This window comes from Trematomus bernacchii, unplaced genomic scaffold (genome assembly GCF_902827165.1).
Source record: "Trematomus bernacchii unplaced genomic scaffold, fTreBer1.1, whole genome shotgun sequence".
Lineage (NCBI taxonomy): Eukaryota > Metazoa > Chordata > Actinopteri > Perciformes > Nototheniidae > Trematomus > Trematomus bernacchii.
The window spans coordinates 3,607,190-3,631,447 of record NW_022988066.1 but is presented as its reverse complement, the minus strand read 5'-3'; the positions used below and the strand labels follow the sequence as shown (position 1 = coordinate 3,631,447).

The following is a 24,258-nucleotide window of genomic DNA, read 5'->3' as shown; positions in this document are numbered from 1 at the left end:
TATGTTTAGAAACATTCAGGTTGCTACCTTTATTGTTGAATTCACTGTCCTAACATTGAATCCTAAGATTTCCCACGGTGCTTAAAAGCAGCATACTTTCTACATTTAGCTAACGTTTGACAAAACGACCGTTTTCTGCAAGATTGCCTTGTTGATCACCTAAAATGCAAAGTATTTAACTACCTAAATGTTCATAAGATTAGTGTTAGGAAAACATTAATCGTTGCATCACGTGCTTCAACGGAGACCCTTCCCATTCAATTTCCGGCAGTAACCATTTGAGACTGTGGGCGACTGGGCGTTAACGTGCACGTGATTTTGAACTCGGCAACACAGAAGAGACCACGGCAGTTCGCTAACAACTTAAAACTAAAGGTAAGTCCATAGAAACACAATGGAGACATCTTTGTCCGTCACAAAACATGGGCTAACGTCATTGCACATTGGAAATAATTATGTCTGGAATGTAACGGCTCAGTTGTGGGCCGAAATAACACAGTTTATTTTACCGCTAGCTGCTAACGAACAGCTATCCATTAGCCTCTGTTCAACACCTAGGCCATGATCCAACCACTAAGCGGCGGACAACCGGCTAACTACGTTGGCTAAGCTAACAACCACATTGGAAGACAGAGAGGCGAACACAATCGTAATTTACGCAGCTATGTCGTATACACAATCATCAGCAGCTTTATTTGAACAGACTCTAGGTCCATTTTTTAAAAGACATACAACACTCAAATATAATATACACATTTATGATTTACGGTATATAAAAGATCAGAGCAATGTAACGTTAAAGGTCTGCCTGTGGCCTACTACTTCCACGTGTCCCCCACCTGTCGCTTTGCAAAGGTGGAAGTACTCCAATACATTATTGTCAAAAATACCAAGTAAAGGTCCTGCGTTCAAATTTCAAAAGTAAAACAATATTCTCAGCAAAATGTAACTTAAAGTATAACACGTAAAAGTGATCAATGTGCAGAAAAATTGCCTTTTTAGTGTGTAAATGTGTTTATACATGTGACATTTCTAGATTATATTGTTGCATCAAGTAGCATTTTATTGTGTTAGACAAAGTTCTGATTTAGTTTGTTAAATATTAAAATAATTTGACTCTTGTGTTAAAGAGATAGTCCACTGACCACTAGTTTAATTTTTAAAGATGTATTTTGTTAAAGGTGGGGTAGGTAAGTTTGAGAAACCGGCTCGAGATATACTTTTTGTTATATTCCATGGAATGCTCTTAACATCCCGATAGCAATGAATATCTTAAGTGCTTTGACAAAAAATCCATAAAAAAATGTCATCTGTGGAAGCCGTAGTACTGTAAAAAGCACGACCAATCATTTTAGCCGGCCCGGCTAAAATAACTGGATGGCCTACCTGCCTGTCAGCCTTCCATCTGTGCACAAACTTATCTTGTGCCCTCATTGGTCATGTGTGCTTTCGTGTGTGTTGGAGGAGGGGCTCTGTAAGGAAGTGGCAGATTTTTTCCGGTTGTGTATTTTCACATTCTAGCGCACTCGAGCTGGTTTCTCCAAAATGACCTACCCCACCTTTAAGAGTAGCTAAAGCTGATTAATAAATGTAGAGGAGTACAATGAGATTATTTTTTAGATGTAATGGAGTAGAAGTATAAAGTAACAGACAATGGAAATACCCAAGCACCTCAAAACTGTGCTTAATTACAGTACTTAAAGTAAATGTACTTGGTTACTTCCCACCTCTGCCATTAGGGAAAGTATATTCCTGTTTAATGTTTCTTTTGTTTCTTTTTCAGTGTGAATCTATCAGGATGTCAGACAGCGAGTCCATTAAGAAAATGTTGCGGTCTGTACTTCAGTCCAGCAAACACGGGGTGTCTTTTAGCACCCTGCAGGTAGAGTACCGGTCACTGTGCGGAGAGAGCATCCCGCTGAAGAAGCTGGGCTACTCCAAGCTGGAAGACTACCTCACGAGCATCCCCTCGGTCGTCCGCATGGATTACCGCATGGGAGAGGTGAGGACATTGTCACTAGGGCTGTCCCGAATACCATTTTTCGGGCTCCGAATATTTAAGCAATAGCTCACGACAGGCCGTGGTTTATGCTCATTATATCACAGCTAAGGGGCGTGGTTCGGCCCGACACGAAGCGTCCCTAAACAGTGTCTCAGTTGGCTAGCATCAATACAGAACTGAAAAAGACTGCGGCAAAAGTTCACTTTTACAAAGCACATTGTGAATAATAAGACTTCAACACATGTGCTCTTTAGGTGAAATGCTTTGCTGCAGTGTGTGGAGAGACGGCCCACATTGCTGAGCTGGTGGCCAAGCAGAAGAATGCCAAGAAGGCTGGCCGCTCCCAATTCGTCAACTGCAAGATGAGATTCAAACCGTCCAACTCGTACATGCTCAACGGTAAGAGATGCTTGTTGCTTGTCTCTTATGTCAGACCTCTTATATCGGCAGTAAGAGTTTTTTTTATGAAGATAAGGGATGAGAGTTGCACACATTAACCTCGTAAATCATTATTTGTGATTCCATATAGTTCCTCAAAGCTTTCTCTGTGTCTCTGCTCCTTTTATCAACCTAAACTAACCTCCCTGTCCATGCATTTAGTGAGGCCACGGTCTAGTCTCCGCCAACCCATAGTTGGTGGTGCCTCTAGCTGGATAGCAAACCGCTCTCGGTCCGCTGCAGGCCACGGAGGCTACAGCGCCTCAGGAAGCTACAGCGCCTCAGGAGACTACAGGTAAACAATAACAGATTAAATCAATAATGATGAGCAGTGGCTGCACTTACAGCGTTATGGGGCAACATTGATTATACATTGTCTAGCCACTAAAAAGCAGCATTATTATTACATTTTTGTCAGTTATTTAATTTCAGTTCTTGGAAACCCAAAGTGTTGGTTGCTTTCTGTAAAAAGCACTCTTCGAATCTCATGCTTCAAAGACTATAATGTTTTTTTCTAGGCATCACGTTTAAGTGATTTCCAAAGTGAATAAACCAAAGTATCTGCTTGTGTTCTCCCCAAACATCAGGCAATTGGGCCGAAGCTTCAGCTCTCACGTCCCTGTCCCATACAGACAACCCGTTTTTCATCATGCTCCTCAACCAACTTACCAACCAGCCCCTCGAACAGCTGTAGAACAGTGTTTGGTGCCTGACAGGTGAGCATACACATGTGGACCATCCCTTTTCCCACCATAGCCTTTTTTCCCAGCTGAAAACCAAAACACTGCGAGTACTTTGGAAGTACCGTATTATTAATGCTGTGATTGTGTCTGGTTTCATTGATATGTAATATCCATAAACTAGGCACAAGGAAGAGTAGGCCTGTTTGCACAAATCAGCACCCACTGGTGAAATATTGCAACTGACAGCAGACGTTGATACTTGGAGACTGGCAGCATACATGTATTCTCCATTGTAGTTGGTCAGCACCTGTTAATGTAAAAAGTGGCTTAGTGTCCCACCCCTCCTTCACTCTTTGGATGACAGGGTTCAAAGTGACATTAGCTTGGTTAAATCTCAACCCTCGTTTTTCTTGCCAATTGCACATTTTCAGTGCATGAATAAAAAAAAGAATAACCTAACTATAAAAGCTAGCATGCTTACAACTGTTTGTCTACTACCCTTTACTAAAATATTGCTCAGGGCAGCTTTTTTATTATATTTATTGTTTTGAGTTACAGCTTTGTTAGTGTACAAAATGCTCAATAGACTGTTCTGTTGCCAACAGGAAAGAGAAGAGCTTGGCAAACGTTCAGAAGCCCAGTGGTAAGTTGGACCTGCTTGGTGTTTGTCCTTATCAATTTCACAACGTTTATTGATTCCCTTTTAGCAAAAACACTGGTAATTCAGTCATATTATTTATAGAGCAAACTAATTTTTATAATGGAAAAACCCTCATCTTATTTCATATGTCTGTTTTATTTTTTTTTGGTCAGCCATAAGCACAGAAATAAATTGTTTCCAATAAAACTGATTGTGATTTGATTTAAAATAAAAAAATTCAACTGAGAAGCTAAAGGCCCCGACACACCAAACTGACACCAAAGAACACGTCCCGACGGACCCAACTGTTGTGTCGCCTCACGTCTCCTGCGTCTTGGCCAAACAGTCGCACTGGAACACACCGCAAAGACTTCAGCCGAAGGCCAAGTAGCACGTACGCACCGCGCATGCGTGAGTGGCAATAACTCTCCTCACCAGCAGGCGGCGGTAGTGTGTATTCGTCATTCAAAAGAGGCAACCGGAAGACAGGGGCCGTTTCTCAATAGAGTGGCGAAGTCCCTCCCCTTCCGGTTGAGCCCCATGGGACCTTATTTCGGAAAAGTTATGCATTGAAGTCAATGGAGAGAGAAAGATTATCTTTCGATCCCGTTTGAATTGTGCCAGGAATTACACATATGATGTTTGTCAATTTAAAAGATAATTTTGCAAGTCAAAAAAATTAAAATGTGTCGTAAAACTGTGAAGTAACACATTTGTTTGTGTGAAAGGCTTAATGAACTACATCTCTGGTCAACCACACACGTCACCAAGATGGCCGTCACTACTGTCTTGTCAACAAACGATTGACTATCACCACAATGAAACACGTCCTGAAGAATGTCATGCAAAGCCTGCCTTCCTTTGATTCTCTCTGAACTGCCTGGTCGTTTTAATGTTTAATGTCAACCATTTGTGCAGATAGCATGAAGTAGAAAAGATCGCCGATGCTAACGTTAGCGTTAGCATTTCTCCCCCGGAATTAAATGGTGTATTATAGAATGATCACACCGGTGACAGTACTATTCAAAGGGTTCACGAAATATGACTACTACTCTTACTGTTTAACATTTTGGGTTACTTAATGTTACTTCATGTTAAGGCTAATAAAAATGACAAGGCTGTAATGCTAACTAACGTGCTAGCTACTAGCTAGGTAGCTAACTTGATCAAGCCACTCCTGGTCGTTTCATCAGACGGGAAGCAAAAGAACGAGCAAGACCCATTGCTGGTATAATAACAACCTGGTACTAAGCACACAGGCATCTTGTTAAAGTTATCTTATCTTAGCCAGCGCCATATAGATAGATTATATCTATATTGCGCTGATCTTAGGTATCTGAATGGTGGAGGTAAACAATTGTGACATCACTTACGCGACTCTGGGATTTGTAGTCTTTCTAGTTACGTATTTTTCATAGTCTTATATTTCAACAGTTTTACGACAAACTGTGACTTTTTTGACATGGAAATGATTTTTTAAGATTGACAAACATCATATGTGTAATTCATGGCACAATTCAAACGGGATCGAAAGATAAGTTTTCTCTCCCCATTGACTTCAATGCATAACTTTTCCGGAATAAGGTCCCATACCCCGGAAGTAAGTGGGAGGGACTTCGCCACTCTATCGCGAGGATGCTGGCTTGGTAGCACAGCCGAGCCGAGCATCTTGCTTCAGAAGCAAGGCAAGAATACTTCCTGGCATTCGGAAAACGAAGAGTGGAACAGGCTAGCAAGTGTGCAGGTGTGCGTCATATGAGAGGCCCCGCCTTACATCTTCCGCCACAGATTTGGGGAAATTGGTCCATGCGCAAAGCATTGTGGGGATTTTAAGGACGCGAAGTCTACCCATGTGCAGCCTCGAAATTTCCCCCAAACCAAGGACGCGGCCTCGGTGGAATTCCAAGTATGCTGGAGATTGGAACAGTCCTTCGGCGGCACTCGATGACGTAGCATCCTTGAAATATTGGCTTGGAAGCCAATATCCTCGCGATTGAGAAACGGCCAGACTGCGTGATACACCGAGAGAAGAAGAACAGACTGCGTGATAATATAACAACAAATAGCAAATAGCCACTCTGCCACACACCACCAATGCTACAGCTTGAGCCAAGCAGCACAGGGATGAACTATGCCAATATTTTTAACATTATCGGTGCAGTGCCTTTTCAGTGGGGAAAGATATAGCAAATATGTGTGCCCATCCTGCTATTTGTGTTTATTCTTTTAATCACACAGCGTTAAGAAAAATGTGCCTACATAACTCAGTTGCAGCCCTGGCATTATTATTGGTTTAACTACTAACAGTATATATTTAAAACATTTTAAAATGACCATCTTGAACAGCTACAACATTAAAATACTTCTAGGCAGATTGTGGAGGATAATGGGAGAATGAAGCCAACCTCACGTATGAAAGGTTACATGTGAATAGAGGGGCAGAAACCGCCTTGCAAATTTACATTTCAATCTTAAACAATGAACAGCGGTAGACGGTAACAAAGTATATTTACTTAAGTACTGTACTGCTCCACTCCCATTCAGGTAAATAGTGTACTTTATACTGCGCTAAATTTATTTGATAACTTTAGTATCTGAAGATTCAGAATACTACAAAATATAATCAATAAATAGTTTATCATGTATTATTATAGGTTAAGATTAAATGTTATTGATCCCATGGTGAATTTCACAAGCTACCCAGCAGTATATAATGTAAATGAAAAAGAATAGCCGTCTGTGTGTGCCTAATAGTTTGTTTGCTTACCTCACTTCCGTTTCGCTTCTCATGCACTGATTCGCTAAGCTGAACAGCCAATCAGAGTGATTTCCTTTGCCGACAGCCTCGGCTGCCGATTCAACTTGGTCAATCGGCAGCGGAAGGTGTCTGCACGGCCGAAAAGACACGACTGTGCGGAGGCAGAGTTCCCGTAGAATATTTTTTTGCCGGTCAAAATGTCCGTTAAAGTTTAAATCTTCCGGACAAAATTTGAAAAGTGCCTGTCAAAGGTCTTCTTTGTTATTTATTGAGCTTTAAAACAAATTGATATGATTAGATTTTAAACAAACTATTTATAGTAGATTAACTACATTATTCAAAAGTGTACAGTAACTTACAATAACACGGGAATAATAAACGGAGCGCTCTCTCCTTCTCCTGACAGCCCGTCAGTATCATGCAGCTCGCGGATCCAGTAATGAGTGACCCGACAGTAAAACTAAACATATCTATAACTAGTTTAGGTAGTTTGAGAGGTCATTAAAATAGCTACGTGTGATATTCTAACCTGAAATGTGTGTTTTGTTCCGCTCACCGCTGCAGGTGATCATGCAGAGCTGCGTGTCGACTCGTCAGCAGCAGCTGATCTCTCTCTCCCGTCAGATTAGACTTTACTCTAGTTTATGTCCATATCGATCAGATCTAGCTAGTTCTAGCTAATGATATGACTACCTGCTTATCAAGACACCTAAACAATAAGAGTCGCTATGCAACCTGAGGCCTGTACTACGAAGCCGGATTTTTGCTTAGCGGGCTAACTTCAGGGAAAACTCTGGGTTTACGGTCCTACGATGCTGGTTCTCTTTTTAGCGGGCTAGATCTCCATGGTACCTTATGCTGAGCGGCTAACCTGAGCAGGTTAGGTTGCAGGCTAAGAGATCAACTCAGTGAAAGCACTGCCTGCTGACCAATCAGAGCTCAGTGTGCGGAGTTTAAAGCTATCAAGTCATATTACAGGATAGAGGAAATACAGAAAGACGGCCGGCAAAAATCAACTGACTGTGTGAACGTGAAAATGAATAGAATATCTCCTCCCATCTTCAGAGCAATCTGACTATTATAACATTAGCGTTAAGAAAGCTTACTTAAATATCTGCCACACCATATGTAACCGGATCAGAGTAACATTAAGTACAGTCCGCGGCACTGAGTGCAGATGTCGATGTGTCCCATTATCATTCATATCACATCATAATGTATCATATATTTCCTTATTTGAGTCAGCTTCTTGAGCCGTATCTGGCCGTGCAACACTCAGTGTCACATACTGTATGCAGAAGTATTATTTTAAGCAACACATTAAGTTGACGAAACACTCGAGTCAAATGTAATTAAAGTCAGATCCACTCGTGTCCTAGACAGGGCAGTGATATCATAAACCTGTTAATGTACGCATTCAAACACTTTTTCTTTTACCAGCTGTATTCACCTTGCAGGTGCAGCTATGTGGCTTTTATCCTGGATAAAGTGTTTAAGTCATGGATGTTTAAAGTTTAACTTTCTTCATATTTGACTAATATTAAAGTTCACTTTTCATTCAGGAAGTATGACGCTGCGCTGTCAGTACGCTTGGCCATGTTTGTGATTGGTCGAATGCTCCAAATACCACCCCTTTCATGTGAACGCGCACCTAACTAGATAGGACACGGCTGGCTTGAGCGATCCACTTGATAACCAGCGTCGTAGGACCGCTTAGCGAGAGCGCGTATGTTTTGGATTAGGCCAACCGGCTAACTCAAACATATCCAGATTATGTTGAACCGGCTTCGTAGTACAGGCCTCTGGTGAGGCCACATTTTGTTTACATGCCCACCAGAACCCCGAGGCATTACCAACAGATCAACGCACAATCAACCCATACAGGACATCTCTTTCTCCACATTAAGTGTTAGACATTAGAATTGACTATTCTTGTCTGTCACATACTCTTTTGTCTGTCACATACGATTCTTGTCTGTCACATAAGTGGCGCAACTGATGCGGTATTGCGCTAAAGGGAAATGATTTTGACCGGAGAGATTTAGATTTGCCGGTCTTCAGCATATTTTACCGGTCATAGTCCGGTAATTACCGGCTAACGGGAACTCTGTGAGTAGGGCGACAGGACGCTCATCGACGGCCGAAATCGGCTTGGTGTGTCGGGGCCTTTTAGATGTCATGTTGTCTTGTCACTGTTGAAACACACAGTTGATCCCTTCCCCACCACCTGTACAGTATGGCAGACGAATGCATACCATCAACATTAGGCAACACTGCCAAAACAAAAATCATTTGATGCTTACCAGACTAACCAAATCCTGCAGAATCTGCCCCAAACTGTTTACAAATATCAGCACTTAACATTTTCTTCTCCATTTGCAGAACATTTCACAGCAAAGCCTCCTGTAAAGTTCTCCAGCCTTGGTCAACCCAAGGTACAAAATATACTTTCTCTGTGCTTACTGTCTCATTTATCTCCAACATAACATAACTGCTTAGATTTATCAATGAAACTTTAATTCATAAAATGTATCTGCCCATTATTGTGACTAAATCAGAGTAGTGATCAATGTGAAATTTCCCCATGCAGTCCGGTCTGTATGACGTGGAGCTGATGCAGAGCAGAATAACTGAACTCCTGATGATGTACTTCAGTGGATTGTGGCTGTCTAAACTACCAGCCGCCTACAGCAATATGTTCAGTCAGATGCTCCACCCTCAGGTGCTCATAGATCTGGAAAAGTGGACCCACATCGCTTTGGTGAGTCAGTCACTCTTATTTGTTCATGTACAAATAATTATACAGTAAATAAAGCCTTGTGAGTATTGTTTGAGGACTATACAAATGTTCATCTGACTATTTTAGTCTACTTTTTTAGTTTATTATACTTGCTAAAACTGCGAATACATGGATAAAGAGGGTCCATCAAAAGTATTCTCAATACCTAGACAAAACCTGAATAGGAACTTGTCAAATGTCCTTCCTCCTCGTTCTGTCTCCCGTCTGGTCCTCACAGGTGGAAAAATCTCCCAACCGATTGGACCGCCTCGTCTACCCTCCTCTGCCCCCTAAGACTAGTACTGTTCGTAAAAGTAGCACGACCAATGGGGCTCCAGCACCACCCACCGATTCAAGAAGTATCACCAAACCTGTTTCTACCTGTCCCCCAACATCCGACACAACTTCCTCCACCCCCCGCTGTCCTATCCCTGTCCCTAAACCCAGTCCTTCCCCCTTAGCTAAGCCCACCTTCCTTTTTCCTCCACAAACTGCCACTTTCTCTCCATGTAAACCATTGTCTTCAGTCACATTGCGCAGTCCTGCCCGAAACCCAGCACTTGCTCCACATTTGCAGCCCTTTGTTGATCTAGTCAATCCCAATGATGGTGGAGATAATCACAACTTTCCTACAACTCCCCACATCCAAAACACTCGTTCCTTCGCCCCTACCTGGACTTGCCTTGCATCCACTAAAGCTCCTCCATCAGCTTCTTCCCTCCATCCTGGCCCTGAGATTTTACCCCTTTTAAAGGTCACTTTCTCCCCTAACTCTGACCCTGTCCCTTGCCCTGCCTCGAAAGCTTCTGCTGATGTTGTGTCTGCTGAGGTGCGTCAGAGAATAAAGGAGATTCTTTTAAAGTACAGTCAAGGTCTGTGGGCCCACGCTCTGCCCAAACTCTTGATGGACACATACAAGACGCCATTCCCCGAACAGGTTCTGAACAACTTGTCTCTTCTGCTGGATATATGTACTGTGGAGTACCCTGTTCCACATGACAAGAAGAAGGTAAGTACACAATGTACAATATAAGTAAGTCCTCAAGAGTAGTGCATAATTATTTAGTCCTCAGTTAATGCTCTCTCACTACTGAGAAGTGAACCTTGAAGGCGTGGAATAACTCATCACTAACCTGATTTATTGGTGTGGATAAAATGTGGATTGTTTCCAACAGAAATAATGATTTACTTTCTGCCATTACCTTGTATTATTAAGGGAGATGTTAGACATCCTTCCTGCCACTGATATTCTTGAAAAACTGTATACATTCTTGTGTTTGTTGTTGATGTACTCTTCTGTTCTCAGGCCATCCTGTATTACTCCAGTAAAGCCGACATAAAAGCCGCAGACAGCCAGGAAAGCCAGCAGTGTAGACGCCGTCTCCTTCCCTCTGGTCTGGAGGTCCTGGGGTCTGCGGTGCCTCAAGGTCTGCTTCTTCCAGCGGAGCCGTACCCTTCTGTGCTCGTCACTGAGGCCAAGGGCAGCAATGTTGTTACGTTAAGGTGAGACGCACACGTTGGCAATATCCTTTCCTGGAGCTAATAACAGTACACACAACAGAAGAGTCGTTCATCAGCCAATGGCAAGACCTTAAATAATAAATTAAAGCTTTGTGAAGTTTATTTTGCATGAAAAATATGACCTTACAGATCATGTAGGTGTCAGTAAACCATATGTTGTACCAACAATATAGGAATATTGCTTGCTCAGTTGTATTTGATTGTGAACCGTTGCAAAACTCAGGCAAAGACACTAGCATGTCTGCTAGTGTTTAATGTTTAAACTACTGCCAATCTAAGCTCAATCCTAAAAATACCTGTGACTGCATTTGTTCCTGGAATGCTGATTGTAACCTTTCCAAAAGAAAGCCAGATGTTAGTGCTCTTTTTTTATTCAGTGGGTGAAGGGATTTACAAACTAAATGTAAACAACTACACGTTTGCTTTGTTGCTTTTGTTAATGCAACATCCAGCAAACTGTTTTTGATTACTACACTTCACAGATTAAAAACTTTTTTCTATTTGTTTAGGTATGTAGGTGAGAACTATTCCAATGCCCAGGAGGCCATGGAGGAAGCAATGCGCACGTTCTACAGCCAAGGCTCCACCCACCATCCTCTGTCTAGACCTGTGATTGGTCAGCTGGCAGCCGTCAGAGGGGAGGATGGAGAGGACTTGGCAAGAGCTCAAGTCATCGAGATTCTGACCCTTAACAAGGTCATGGTAAGTCATTTAGTTATAGTTGTATACGTATGCAGCCATCTAGAATATTCCCTCTGATGATCGTTTTGTCTGTTTGCCAGGTGTACTATGTGGACCATGGCTTCTCTGTGGAAACCAGCGGGACTAATCTGCTGGAGCTGCACCAGGACTTCCTCTCTCTGCCCTTCCAGGCTTTCAATGTTAGACTCGCAGGTACATAAAGGATAAGTGAATGACTTTAGGAACCCTTTGTTGTGCAAATGATGAAGATAAAAGCACCCATGTCACAACTGAAGGAAAACATATTTATTTTGTTCAATGGCCCCTCTTCCTTCCCTTCATCCTTTATTTTGCCTTGCTCAAAGGTCTCGAGGCATTTGGCTCCCACGCACTGGTGGTGTCTTCTGTGGAGAAGTTGGTAGTCGGAAAAATCCTGCTGATGGAGACGTTGGAGCCATGTCAAGAGAATGAGACGCCTGTGGCCGTGCTGTACGACACGTCTCAGGATGATGACATCAACATCAACTCTGCCTGCCGGAAGGCTCTCCAGGACGACACCATGAAAAACCCTCTGACTGTAAGGGGGGTGCTGAAAACTACACGTATTGTGTGAATGCATAAGAGTATTGAGATCCCATCTCTTAGAATAGCAGGCTTGACCAAACCTTTGCATGTGAAAAGCCAATTTAACTGCAGCAAAGGGGGGCTTCTCACATTTATTAATATCTCGTGACATTACACCTCAGCTCAACCAGTGTGTGGTGCTGTTGTCTTCTTCTCATCATTTTTGACTTGTGTTTGTTATTAACTAAAAGAAGTCTTATTCAGTTGGAATGAAAACCAGGAGTTGGTGAATCATGATCTTTGGGTTCTCAGTGTCATTAATCCTCTGTATATTATCTAACATTATTTTTTCTTTTGCCTGTAGGTAAATGCTACCTATCAGGATGTGTGTGTCACAAGTGTGTGTGCAGATGGTATCATCTACTGCCAGCTGCCCTCCAGAGGAACCGCACGACTCAACAAGTTAATGGAAGAAATGGAGACCTTCTTCTTCTCCCAGGTTAACAAGACTGTTTGCCTCAGCGTTTGTTAGGATTGAATCGTTTGCAGTGATAGTATAAAGAAAATCATGATTAGATATTCAATTCCTCTCAGGTAAAGGTCTTTATATCTTTGTTATTGTTTCTACCAGATGACGTCTGATTTATTGGTGTCCAGACCCTTCAGTGGCAAGTTCTGCCTAGCCCGTCACAAAGGAATGTGGTCCAGAGTGGAGGTAAGAAGAGAATTTAAATCATTTCTTGAAAAGCTTGATATGAAAAAGCTTAAAATATGTTGGATATTTAAAGTATAGTGAAAATCATATTGTTTATTAGGCAGTTTGAGGTCATAATTATTTTGCACCTACTCGCCTGTTGTCTTGTTCTCAGATCACCAACATTTTTGGCAACAGAGTGATTGAGATCGTCTTCATCGACCTGGGTGTCCAGGCTACTATAGAGGTCACTGATCTCAGAGAGATCCCCTCTCTTTTCCTGGAAAACGTCATCATCATCCCACCACTGGTCAGTAGTTTTTGTGTTGTGATCACCTTAATCTTCAACCAATCACATGGCTGGAGAAGCATCCCTTAATTTGCACATTGTTTAAATCTTATTTAACATGGCCTAGTTGAATACGCGATTCTGATTGGTCAATTCGGACATTTCAGAGGTTAATATGACAGTAGTACAGACCGCTGTTAAGCATTTTAATGACCGTTGCTAAGGAGGATCAAGAGAGAGAAAAGGAAAGCGGTTTAAAGACGGAGCGCTGGACGTCTGATAAATCGACAGAAGCTGACAGACAGGAAGTAAATACAGGGTGCGTACGGGTGCTGGAAATCCTTGAAAATGCTTGAAATTGTACGAGGTGTTTTCAAGGTTTGAAAAGTGCTTGAATTTGGGATAAAGTGCTTGAAATTGTAAATGCTTTACTTCGCTTTTTAGATTAAAAGAAAATAAAGAAGTCGGAGCGCGCTTAATTGCTTCGCTTTTACATAAAACAGCTCTGCTCCGGCCTTCCCGCGCAATGCGCGTGACCGGCAAGTGTTTTTGTTACGTGTGTGACCTGGGCATTCTGATGAGAGTGATAGATGACAGTATGCCAGGAGGTTGCCGTTTCAACGAGCGTTGGCTAGCAGAAGACAAATACAAGCCATGGCTAAGACGAGGGTCAAGCGAAGCCCAAGAGTAACCTCCTGCAAAGTGTGCAACAATAACGATGCGAGAGTCTGCGCTGACGAGCCACACACCACACGAAAGGTACGCCAGAGTAGAGCATTTTAGATTAGGCTATCGTTGCATGTAAAATACATGACACTTTTCTCTGTGCGCGGCAAAACAAGCTCGCCAAAATGGCTTCACTAGTCTGGCAGTATTTTAAGTGTCCGAAAATGACAATAAAATAGCGGTATGCAACGTGTGTGTGAAGCAGAAATCCTGCAGCGCCACCCGCTGTGACGGACCGGTGAGCGGAGCAGAACACACATTAAGAGTTAGACCTAACACACTTAGCTATTTGATCTACCTCTGGAACAAGCTAAACTAGTTATAAATATGTTTATTCTTCACTGTCGGGTCGCTCATTACTGGATCAGTGAGCTGCAGGAGATACTGACGGGCTGTCAGGAGAGAGAGAGGGGGAGAGAGGAAAGAGAGCGGGATCGGCCGATACTGATTCCGGCGATCGGCCCCAAAATTGGCGATCGGAGCATCCCTAATAATTGTATATGATACGTTTTATAATGATTGATCATGAATGTGTTATCAAAGCTGGTAAAGTTGCAGCTAGTTTGAATGACTTTGTATACTACAGAGTAGCTTGTGAATTTACTCCAGGTGGAACTAAAGTCTGATTTAACACTTGATTATATTTCACATCATTCATCCACATCTGTAAAGTAACTAAAGGGATTAAATAAATGTAGTGGAGTCAAAGTACACCATTTACCTCTGACTTGTGTTTACTGCCAACCTAAAAGTACCTCAAAAATAATAATCAATAATATATTGAAAAGTTATTTGGCTGATTGTTTTATATTGGCTCAGCCAGGTTATATGGGATGCCCAGTCTACGTACAGATGGGTCACTCATTTTGAAATATTAAACTTAGTTTTCTTTTCTAACATTTAAAATTGTTCATCCTCATGTAGAATGCTATTATGAAACACACATTTGGTTGTTTATAGCATAAAGAACATCTGATTTAATGTGAGGTAGGGAAATAATCATTTGAGTATAAGTATGTTTATATAAATATGTAATTTACAACAGCTGTAAGATGCTTGAAAAGCTTGAAAATGCACCTTGAAAATGCTTGAAAAGTGCTTGAATTTGACTTTGGAAAAGGTGTAAGAACCCTGTAAATACTAACAGGAACACGGTATGGTCTCTGAGAAAAGATCAGAGCTGCCTTCATTTTAAATTAAGTTGTTGTCAGAGTTCCAGCCGTTGGTGCGTCGTGGAGCAGAGTTTTGTTTCCTTAGCAGAAGCAATATGATAATTTTCCAGTCAATAAAATAATTTCAATTAATATTGGGATTCAAGTCGTGTTTAGTATGTGGCCGTGTAAAAAGCGGGAAAATGTGCAGCAAGGCGGTCATTATTGGAAAAATAACACCAGCGTCGGGCTCCGTGATCACCCTGAAGGGAAGACCGCTGCACATTATCCCTTACTTATAGTCCTTAACCTGTTAAGCCCGAGAGCCCCCGGTAGAGGGGGCTGCAGGTTTTTTTTTTTCACGAAACTGTGTCTCAGGGCTTCTTAATATTTAAAAACCTATTCATGTGTCATACTCACTTAACGGTTAAAAACTCAGCTAACTGAAGATATGAACAATTTTTACCGAAACAAAGCACAAGTCTCACAAGAAGCGTCTAAATGAGCCCCGAGCGAAAAAATGCTAACGCAGAAGCACAGAACTCACGGTATAAATACCCTTATTACTTATCGTAAATTTACTTTAAAATAAAAAAAAATCTATATTGATTCTGACTCTTCTACATCCAACTCACAGGTTTATCATTGCTTTGAGAAAAAAGATTATTAATTTACCCCTTTTAGAAGTGAAGATATAGTCATTTGTTTTCAAGCCTGAGACCTGGAAAACAGGCTCGGGGCTTAACCTGTTACGCACCGCCCCCCCGGTACCGGGCGGATAAACGCGTCATTTGCAGGAAACAACATCTAAGGAATCTTAATATTTAATAAACTATGAATGTTTTATATCCATGTAACGGGAAGAAACTCAACTAACTGATCTTTTTAAAAAAAAAAATCCAAAAAAAAACCACAATGCTAACACTCAGCCTCTGAATTAGCCACGAGCGAAAAAATGTAACCTAAAACTGCACCTAAACTCACTTATAACTCCCTTATTACTTATCCTAGATGCACAGCCAACCCCTCGTTTTGCATCTCCTGGAGACACAGAATCTGGGGGTGCCCACCTCAACACTCAGTGATAAACATTTGCGACGCTATAAACGAAAGCGTACATCATAACATGTGGAGCTAGGTAGCTAGAAACGCTAACATGGCTTACCTTGGTCAAAACTGGTCTTCAATGGCATTAAAACGATAAAAAAACGATGCTGCAGTTAATCCATAGGTTAATCCAATGTGTCTGTGTCCTCTTTGAAATGATTTCTGATAATCCATAAGCAATAAAACTGCTTTTTCGTTTCCAAATGTCAGAGCGAGAGATCGCTTCACTCTGGTGCAAACCTGCATGCGGGAAGCCCCCACCGTTTTTTTTCACAACGAGTGTGTGTGGGGGGCCTCCTCCTTCGATTCTATTGGCTCTAACGGTCAGAAAGAGGTGTCAACCATCCAAATCGACCAAGGGGGGCCAGAGATATGGAAGAAAAAAACATTTTCACCCAAATCACCTCAGAGGTGGAGTGGTTTTGGCTAAACCTCTCTAAAAAGGTCAAATGTCACTTGTTTTGCATCAATCTTGATACAGGGTACTTATTATATGTTGTTCTTTGGATTCCTAAAGCCTTTAGTCTACTAACCCATCATCCAAGGGTAGTTTTCACTATAAGTAAAAAAGAATATTTAGACGGACACTATAATTTACAGTTTTTTACTATGTAAAATCTGAATTTTCTTTAAAATAAAAAACATCTATATTGATTCTGACACTTCTACATCGAACTCACAGATGTAACCTTGCTTTGATAAAAGAAATTATTCATATAACCCTTTTAGAAGTTAAGTTGTAGTCATTTGTTTTGGGCATGTCATTTTCGAGTCTGAAACATGAAAAACAGGCTTGGTGCTTAACAGGTTAAGGGCTGAATCTGGAATTTATGTTTTAAATTTGTGGACAAAGAAGTTGAATTGCTGTTTTGTTGAACATGTCTATCATTGTCACAGTTAACAAGCAAACATTATTTCTAAAGCTGCAAATTAAAATCTGTCTAAAAGTGGTTGTCTGATAAAGTTATTCTTGTTTTGATAAAATGTTGACGTTTTTATTTTGTCCGTCTCTTCAGGCTATGAAATGTCGCCTGGCTGACCTCACAGTCCCAGAGGGAGACTGGAGCCCAGAGGCAGTCCGGTTTGTGAAGGAGGCTGTCCTGGGCTCTGATGACTGTAAAATGAAGGTAATGTCCTTTTTTAGGGCAAATGCAGCCCTTCCAACTATTACAAAAGTGTCCCTATTGATTGAATGCCTGAGTGTATGTTTATTATAAAGGCTTGACTGCATGGAGCACAATAACAGTGTAGCAGGAGTTGTTTTAACAGGTTAATCTATCTCCAAATATTCAAAATATAAACGCTGCAAATCAAGCAAGTAAAGCCCTGTTAAAGAACAGTGCAAAAACAACCACTATCATCTCAAGGTCTCTAACAATGTGTGCCTTTTTGTTTTTTTCTCCCTTTGTTCCCTCGTCACAGATCCACAAATTAGACCAGCACAAAGGGGACTGTCTGATCTACATGTACCTCTTCATTGGTGCTGACAGTCAGGAGCTGGACAAGAGCATCAACCATCAGCTGGCCAAGTCACAGCTGTGGCAGCAGCTCACAACACAGAACAACACAATCACCAACAACAACACAATCATAAGCAACAATGGCGGCTTGGATTCAGGTAACACTGCACGACGGCAAACGCCAAGTCCCACCAACAGTCAGCATTTGTTGCATGAACAAGTCTGGTCAAATGTTGGGCCTTCTTGTTCTCCAAAATGTCCTATGTGAATTAATGTAATACAGATTTAAAGGGGACCTATCATGCAAAATGCACTTTTGTAAGTCTTTTATACATGAATATGTGTCCCCGGTGTGTCAGGGAACTCACCAAGTGTCAGAAAACACAACCCTCTCTTTTCCTCCATACCCAAATCTCTAAAAACGGGGCTGCAACGGAGCTGATACAGATTTGAAATTGTTCTGACGTCAGAAACAGGGAGCTCCGCCTATATGGGCAACTCTCCACCTATCAGAGGAATGGGGGGTTGGGCCATGGCTATTGCCGCTCGAAAGCGCTGGAGACGCTGTAGTACAGGGGTTCCCAACCCCCGGTCCGCGGACCGGTACCGGGCCGCAGAGGTGTTACTGCCGGGCCGCGAAATAGCTGTGAGTTTATCGTAATATTTGCAGAATTATAAATATATAAAAATATTTTATCATAATATTTTTTCAAAAAGTGTTTAATTTTCGCACCTATGCCACCAGTCATATTATTTCATCCAGTAGCTAGTTAATCTTTCACCAGAAAACCGTTGAAAATGGCTTTTATGATGAGGGATTCGGCGGCTCAGCCTTATAAGGTCTCCTCTCGTGCGCACGAGCATGTTACCGGTGCGCCAAGTAGGAAGAGGAGCGCACAGGAGACAACCGTTTGATTGCAGACTGTTATGTTTATGTGGGGAAATGGTGGTGCATACATTATTTGAGATATATTTCAAACTCGGACTTCATTTTAAGGACATGTCGGCCAGGGGTGTAGAGCTATTTGTTTAAGCACCGGATTGGCAAAACAGAAGAGTAAACCAGTCTGCCTTGATCTATGAATTAATGTCCGGGACTCTCGGACCCGCAGCTGCCCGCAGCTGCTTTATAGACGGAAACCCTCCTTCACTTCTTAAAACGGCTGCAGCATCCGGAGGCAGCGGCACGTATACTCCGCTTCTGAGAAGTGCAGCACCAGTATGACTGTGTTTAACTTCATCAGAACAGTTTAAGAGTGACTGCAGGCTGCTACGTGTTAACCACACACACCTATACACACACATCTACACACATCGAACTGCCCGATTACTCCCCCTTTTATTAGTTTTATGAAGGAGATGTCCAGTCAGTCACCAAGGCGCATGATGTGTGTGTGTATGTGCTCTGCTCAGCTCAGCTCTGTGTGTTCGGTGTGTTTGTGTCTGTCCGACACCGGCATTTGTTTTCAAATGTTTATGAACAGTAATTTACACACATATGGCTAACTCCATATATGCGGCTGTTCCCAAAATAAATTAGTTTAATCTTAATCTCGATGTAGTGCTAATGCTGTCGGAGTGCACCGGAACGAACGACACTATCATAATATCTTCTGAAAACAAATGCCAGTGTTCATAATGCGGCTTCTCCTCGTTTTCCCAGCATTCACTGGATTATCCGTAAATCATACAAACAAAACCAAAACGTTAATTTATCTGTTTTCCCGTTTTGGTTTAAAAACTGAATAACGTCGGTTTTTTGGTTTTCCGAAAAACCAAAAAATGACACCGGTTCTTTTTTAAACTTTGTTAATATGTTTTGGATGCATATTGTTCTAGTATCTGTTCAGGCTGTTACATACAATTAGCCTCTGTTGCTACCTGCTGGTGGTGAGTAAATATTAAAATCAGTTAAAATTGACAACCGGTCCGCGATTTTTTTTTAATGTATCTGCCGGTCCTTGGCACAATAAAGGTTGGGAACCCCTGCTGTAGTACATATGCCAGGCCTGTAAGTGGCGCTGTAGTCTGTCACAAAAGCAGCGAAGAAGACTTCTCACAGAATCAGCCCTTGCAAAAACAGGGCTGGGAAAGAGCAAATAGAGCGAAATGAGGCATGGCTAAAATGCATGATCTGTTTGGTATTTTGAAAAAAAAACTTCACAGACATGTTTTATATAGGTATGACCCTACAATATATTATTCAAATATAGCATGATAGGTCCACTTTAAATCACACTGACAATGAGGTTAAAGTGCTAACTTGGCTTTAATGTGATGGTTTTGAATGTACCTGTGTTTTATCAAATGTCCAGGTCTGAGTGCTTTCGTGGAGAAGTTGACTCTGAGCAATCCGGCTCCTTACCCCTTCGCCAAGACTTCAAGCCAAGCTCTTCTCGAGGCAGGGAACGGTCCTCCAGATACGACCTCCAAAACTGGGATGCAGCCCCTTCCCCTGCCTCCTTCACTGGACTTCCCCCAGGTATGTGGACACGTACTAACTTTCTGTAGGGGCTCACTTATCATGCAAGGGAAGTGTATGTAAATGATGTCATTGCTTGTTTTTTGGGCTTTAATCAATAGGTATAAGAGCTAGGTATTTGAATGGAAACACATTGTTCTTATTCACATTTGTCTGCATCACACAGATGTTCCGATCACTTAAAAAAACGATCAAGAGCCAAACTCCTTAACGCCACAGTCACCACACTCCAAACTGACAATACATGTGTTGTGCTTGTAGATATTCACATTTCTGTTGTATATGATATAAGAAGTTTAAAAAACAACTTGCAGCTTATGGTCATACAAGCATTAACAGAGTTGGACCACCATTCCAATATACTTTACACACTTTTTGACATGTATTTTTACTGTAGAATAACTTAACCTACAGAAATAGAAAATATATGAATAAAAGCTTTGTGATAATATGTCACACCCTGTCTTCTTTCAGCCTGGTCAGAATATGGATGTGTTTGTGCCAGTGGCCTGCCACCCCGGTTACTTTGTGCTGCAGCAATGGCAGGACCTGCATAAGCTGGTGGTGTTGATGGGGGAGATGGTTCTTTATTATAACCAGTCGTCCAAGATCGACTCCTCTGCCCCAAATATCGAGAAAGGAGGGATCTACGCGACCAAAATAGACAAGAAGTAAGTGATTGTAATTGAGATGTAAATTGTCTCATGGTTACATCTTTCTGTACACTCAAAATGATGATAGGTCAGGAATGTCATTAGCTCCTTAACAGAAGATAATCTTAATAGACTTTGGAGGACTTCAGGATATGGAGGTCATATTAATAGCAGTCCTGTGGTATGTGAGGATGAATACATTCACTGGAAACCAATTATAGTGAATGATTATAGTTATACACTTTTGATATGGTGCAAAATGCTTGACAAAGAATAGTTTTTACGCAAATGCGTTTTAAAAATTCAACGTATAGTTATCAAGTTGTCTTTATACTGCTGTAATTCTTCTTTGATTCACCTCCTTCTACTCGGCCACCTGGTAATCTGTCTGCTTTCCATCTGGCTGCCTGAGGCTGGTGCTGCTTGCAAACTGACATCAGGACAGTGGAAAGAAAGTTACTTTCTAACTCTCTAATAGCGCCCTCTGCTGTTAAACCAAATATAAAGGCCTTTATTTGTCAAAGAGAGATATTGGAACAAGTTAAATAACCATATGAAATCCTTACAGCCTCAAAACCGCATTGAGGCATTTTTTGTTTAATCCCTACTGGTGATGTCATGCTCTTCTTAAAGTGTAACTGCTGATCTTCAACCTGCTTCTCACCCCAGCAGTCCTTTGAGGGAGAAAGGCAGATGAATTGCCATAGTCAATATGTGTTTTGTTTTTTTATAACTTCCCATTCATGTAATGAAAAACACATTTCAATTAGTTGATAGTCTGCTTTTGAAATAAAGATTACAAAAAAATGTAGTTAAAATAATCAACCTTGTATAACGATCATTTTGACCCTGCCAGGCGTGATGACTACAAGAAAGTTCTACTGATATCTGCCCTTGTGCTGGTTGTGTGTGTCCCACAACAAATCTGCTATCTATTTTGTAACGTCATGAGGAAGACTTTTTTTTTACAACATGTTGGTTGATGGCTTAACTGTTGCCTGCCTCCACCTAGTTGGCATCGCGTGCAGGTGAAGGGGATTCTGGCCAACGGCTTGGTTTCTGTCTTCGAGTTGGACTACGGCAAACATGAGCTGGTCCGCAGCATTTTCCTCCGGCCTCTGATCGAGGAATTCAGACAGCTGCCCTTCCAGGCTATCACTGCACAACTGGCAGGTGAGTCCCATCATAAGGCTCTCCTACAAATATGTCTTTTTTGTCTTTGATTCTGTAAAGAGATGCGTTTTGGATTACTCAATGTTTGCTCTGCAGGTACGACGCAGCGCCAGTGGTCGGAGGAGGCCTCCTTGTTGTTCAGGAACCACGTGGAGGACCGAGCGCTGGTCGCCCAGGTGGAGAGTGTGTGCGAGGTCAAAGGTGAGCTCTGGGAGCGCAGGTTGTCGGTTTACCTGGTGGACACTACAACTGAGGAGAGGGACCTGTGGATTCACAGCCTGATGGCCGACATTGGCGGAGAGCTGTCGTCGGCTGCCTAGGACTTCTTATCATGCACCATGGTAAACAATTGTATCTTTTCTGGTTCTTTTCAAATGGTGAAAGTGAACTTTGAAAGCCAAAAGTTGCTTTCTCGGCCCTCTGTTTGTTTTCAGCGTTCTGGATCGATCTCCTAATCCAAGACTTTGAATAAACACTTTTGAATGTTTCTGTATTATTGTTAAGGGCCATGTCAACGTGAGACAGGAGGGGATTTTTGAGTTACCTGTATGTTGCATGTTTTTTCTTTGTACTACTAAATTCCACCATCTGATTTGTTCTCGTTTGCTGTGCTTAATGCATTCTGCTGTGTGGTTTACTTTACTAACCCTAACCCTTAATTTTGTTAATATGTTTCTACATTAATCAATATTAAATGACTTGACAGCCCATCTACATTTTTGTTTGAACCTCTCGGGAACAGCTTGATTATTGTGTGACTTGTCTGAGAATAAGTTGTAATGTTTTACGGTTTCAACATTAAAGTTGTTGGTTATCACACACAGCTGCTCCACTCTCAGGGCCTTCACACACTAACATCATCCAACATGACTGTGGAGGTGATGGAGACGCCCTCTGCCGGTGGAGAAATTATAAGACTGCAGTCACAGTACTGAATCCTGATTGGATGACTGCAGGTCCTGGTTAAAATGACTGGGAAGCTTTACAATTCTCTCTATTATTCATCTTTTTTAGTCCTTACTTACAGGGAATACGTTTTGCGTAATAAAAAAAAACCATAAGATTTTCCTTTTGTTTACCAAATCTTAGAAAAGCAGAGTGTCTAAAGATGATTTGTGTATTAAAGCTTTAGAATTAAAAAGATCTTGACAAAACAATTGAGCAGATGCTTGATGGCTTGAAGATAGCCAGTTGAACATTTCTGCTGTGGTTCAAAATCTGATTTGTTTATCTCCAAATCATAAAAAATGGCAATCTGTTGTCTCAATTCTTTTAAATTGATTAACTTAAAAATAACATTTTCACAACTTAATTATATGAATGAATGCAGGGTTGTTCCTAGAGTCTCTAAAAGTACAATGGGAGCCAGAGCCTTTTCTTATCAAGCTCCACATTTGTGGAATCAGCTTCCAGTTTGTGTTCGGGCGGAAGACACCCTATCCGTTTTTAAGAGTGTGCTTAAGACCTTCCTTTTTGATAAAGCTTATAGTTAGGGCTGATTAGATTCAGCCCCTAGTTTTGCTGCTATAGGCTTAGCTTGTCGGGGGACACCTTACTTCTTCCTTCTCTCTGTCTGTACCTGTGTACTCTCATGTTCCGAATAACCCAGCTTCCCCAAATTTCTTTTTGGTGTGTATATATACGCCGGGATCCGGAGTCATGGCTGATCCTGTTGCTGTGGTCCTGAGTCCTGGATCGCGAGTCGTGGCTGTGCCTGTTGCTGTGGTCCTGGATCATAAGTCCTGGATGGATATCCTCGTGGATTCATCTTCTTATTATAGACACATGCATTTCCAAACATTTGGACTACCTATGTTGCAAATGTATTATCTTTTCAATTTACACACGGCATCTATTGCACGTCTGTCCGTCCTGGGAGAGGGATCCCTCCTCTGTTGCTCTCCCTGAGGTTTCTCCCATTTTCCCCTTTAAACTGTGGGTTTTCTCCGGAAGTTTTTCCTTGTACGATGTGAGGGTCTAAGGACAGAGGGTGTCGTATTGTCATACTGATATTCTGTACAAACTGAAGTCCACTGAGTCGAATGTAACATTTGTGATATTGGGCTATATAAATAAACATTGATTGATATGTATTACACAATACATGTATTAATTGATTACAACTAAATTAAAGAGTTTAATAACATCACTTAAAGGTCACCTATTATGCAAAAATTCACTTGTTGATTTCTTTAATACATAAATATGTCCCCGGTGTGTAAGGAGAATCACAAAGTTAAAGAAAATACAACCCTCTCATTTCCTCCTTACCCACATCTCTAAAAACGCGGGTACAACGGAGTTGACCGTCCCAACCTATCGTCCCCATAAACAGGCTGGATGCCAAGTGTAGTGTGCAGAAATTAGCCAGATAGAAGACTATTTTAGTTAATTTAATATCTTTTCATGTTGTGACCTATTTACTCCAAGTAGAACATCCAAATATCCATATTAAAT

The 24,258-nt window shown here is 41.6% G+C and overlaps 1 protein-coding gene across 1 annotated transcript; it reads left to right on the top strand.

The window, feature by feature from the left end:
• The first annotated feature begins 129 nt into the window (after positions 1-129).
• tdrd7a (tudor domain containing 7 a) lies at positions 130-22,946 on the top strand. The gene is made up of 22 exons (XM_034120369.1): positions 130-375; positions 1,784-2,002; positions 2,257-2,401; positions 2,603-2,735; positions 3,028-3,156; positions 3,729-3,766; positions 8,904-8,956; positions 9,112-9,282; positions 9,539-10,309; positions 10,607-10,803; positions 11,331-11,523; positions 11,604-11,715; positions 11,868-12,079; positions 12,431-12,565; positions 12,698-12,781; positions 12,936-13,070; positions 17,050-17,160; positions 17,456-17,651; positions 19,809-19,975; positions 20,450-20,646; positions 21,641-21,801; positions 21,898-22,946. The coding sequence occupies exons 2-22, from the start codon at positions 1,799-1,801 to the stop codon at positions 22,119-22,121; spliced, it is 3,768 nt and encodes a 1,255-aa protein (XP_033976260.1). The 5' UTR covers positions 130-375; positions 1,784-1,798; the 3' UTR covers positions 22,122-22,946.
• The last annotated feature ends 1,312 nt before the right edge of the window (positions 22,947-24,258 follow it).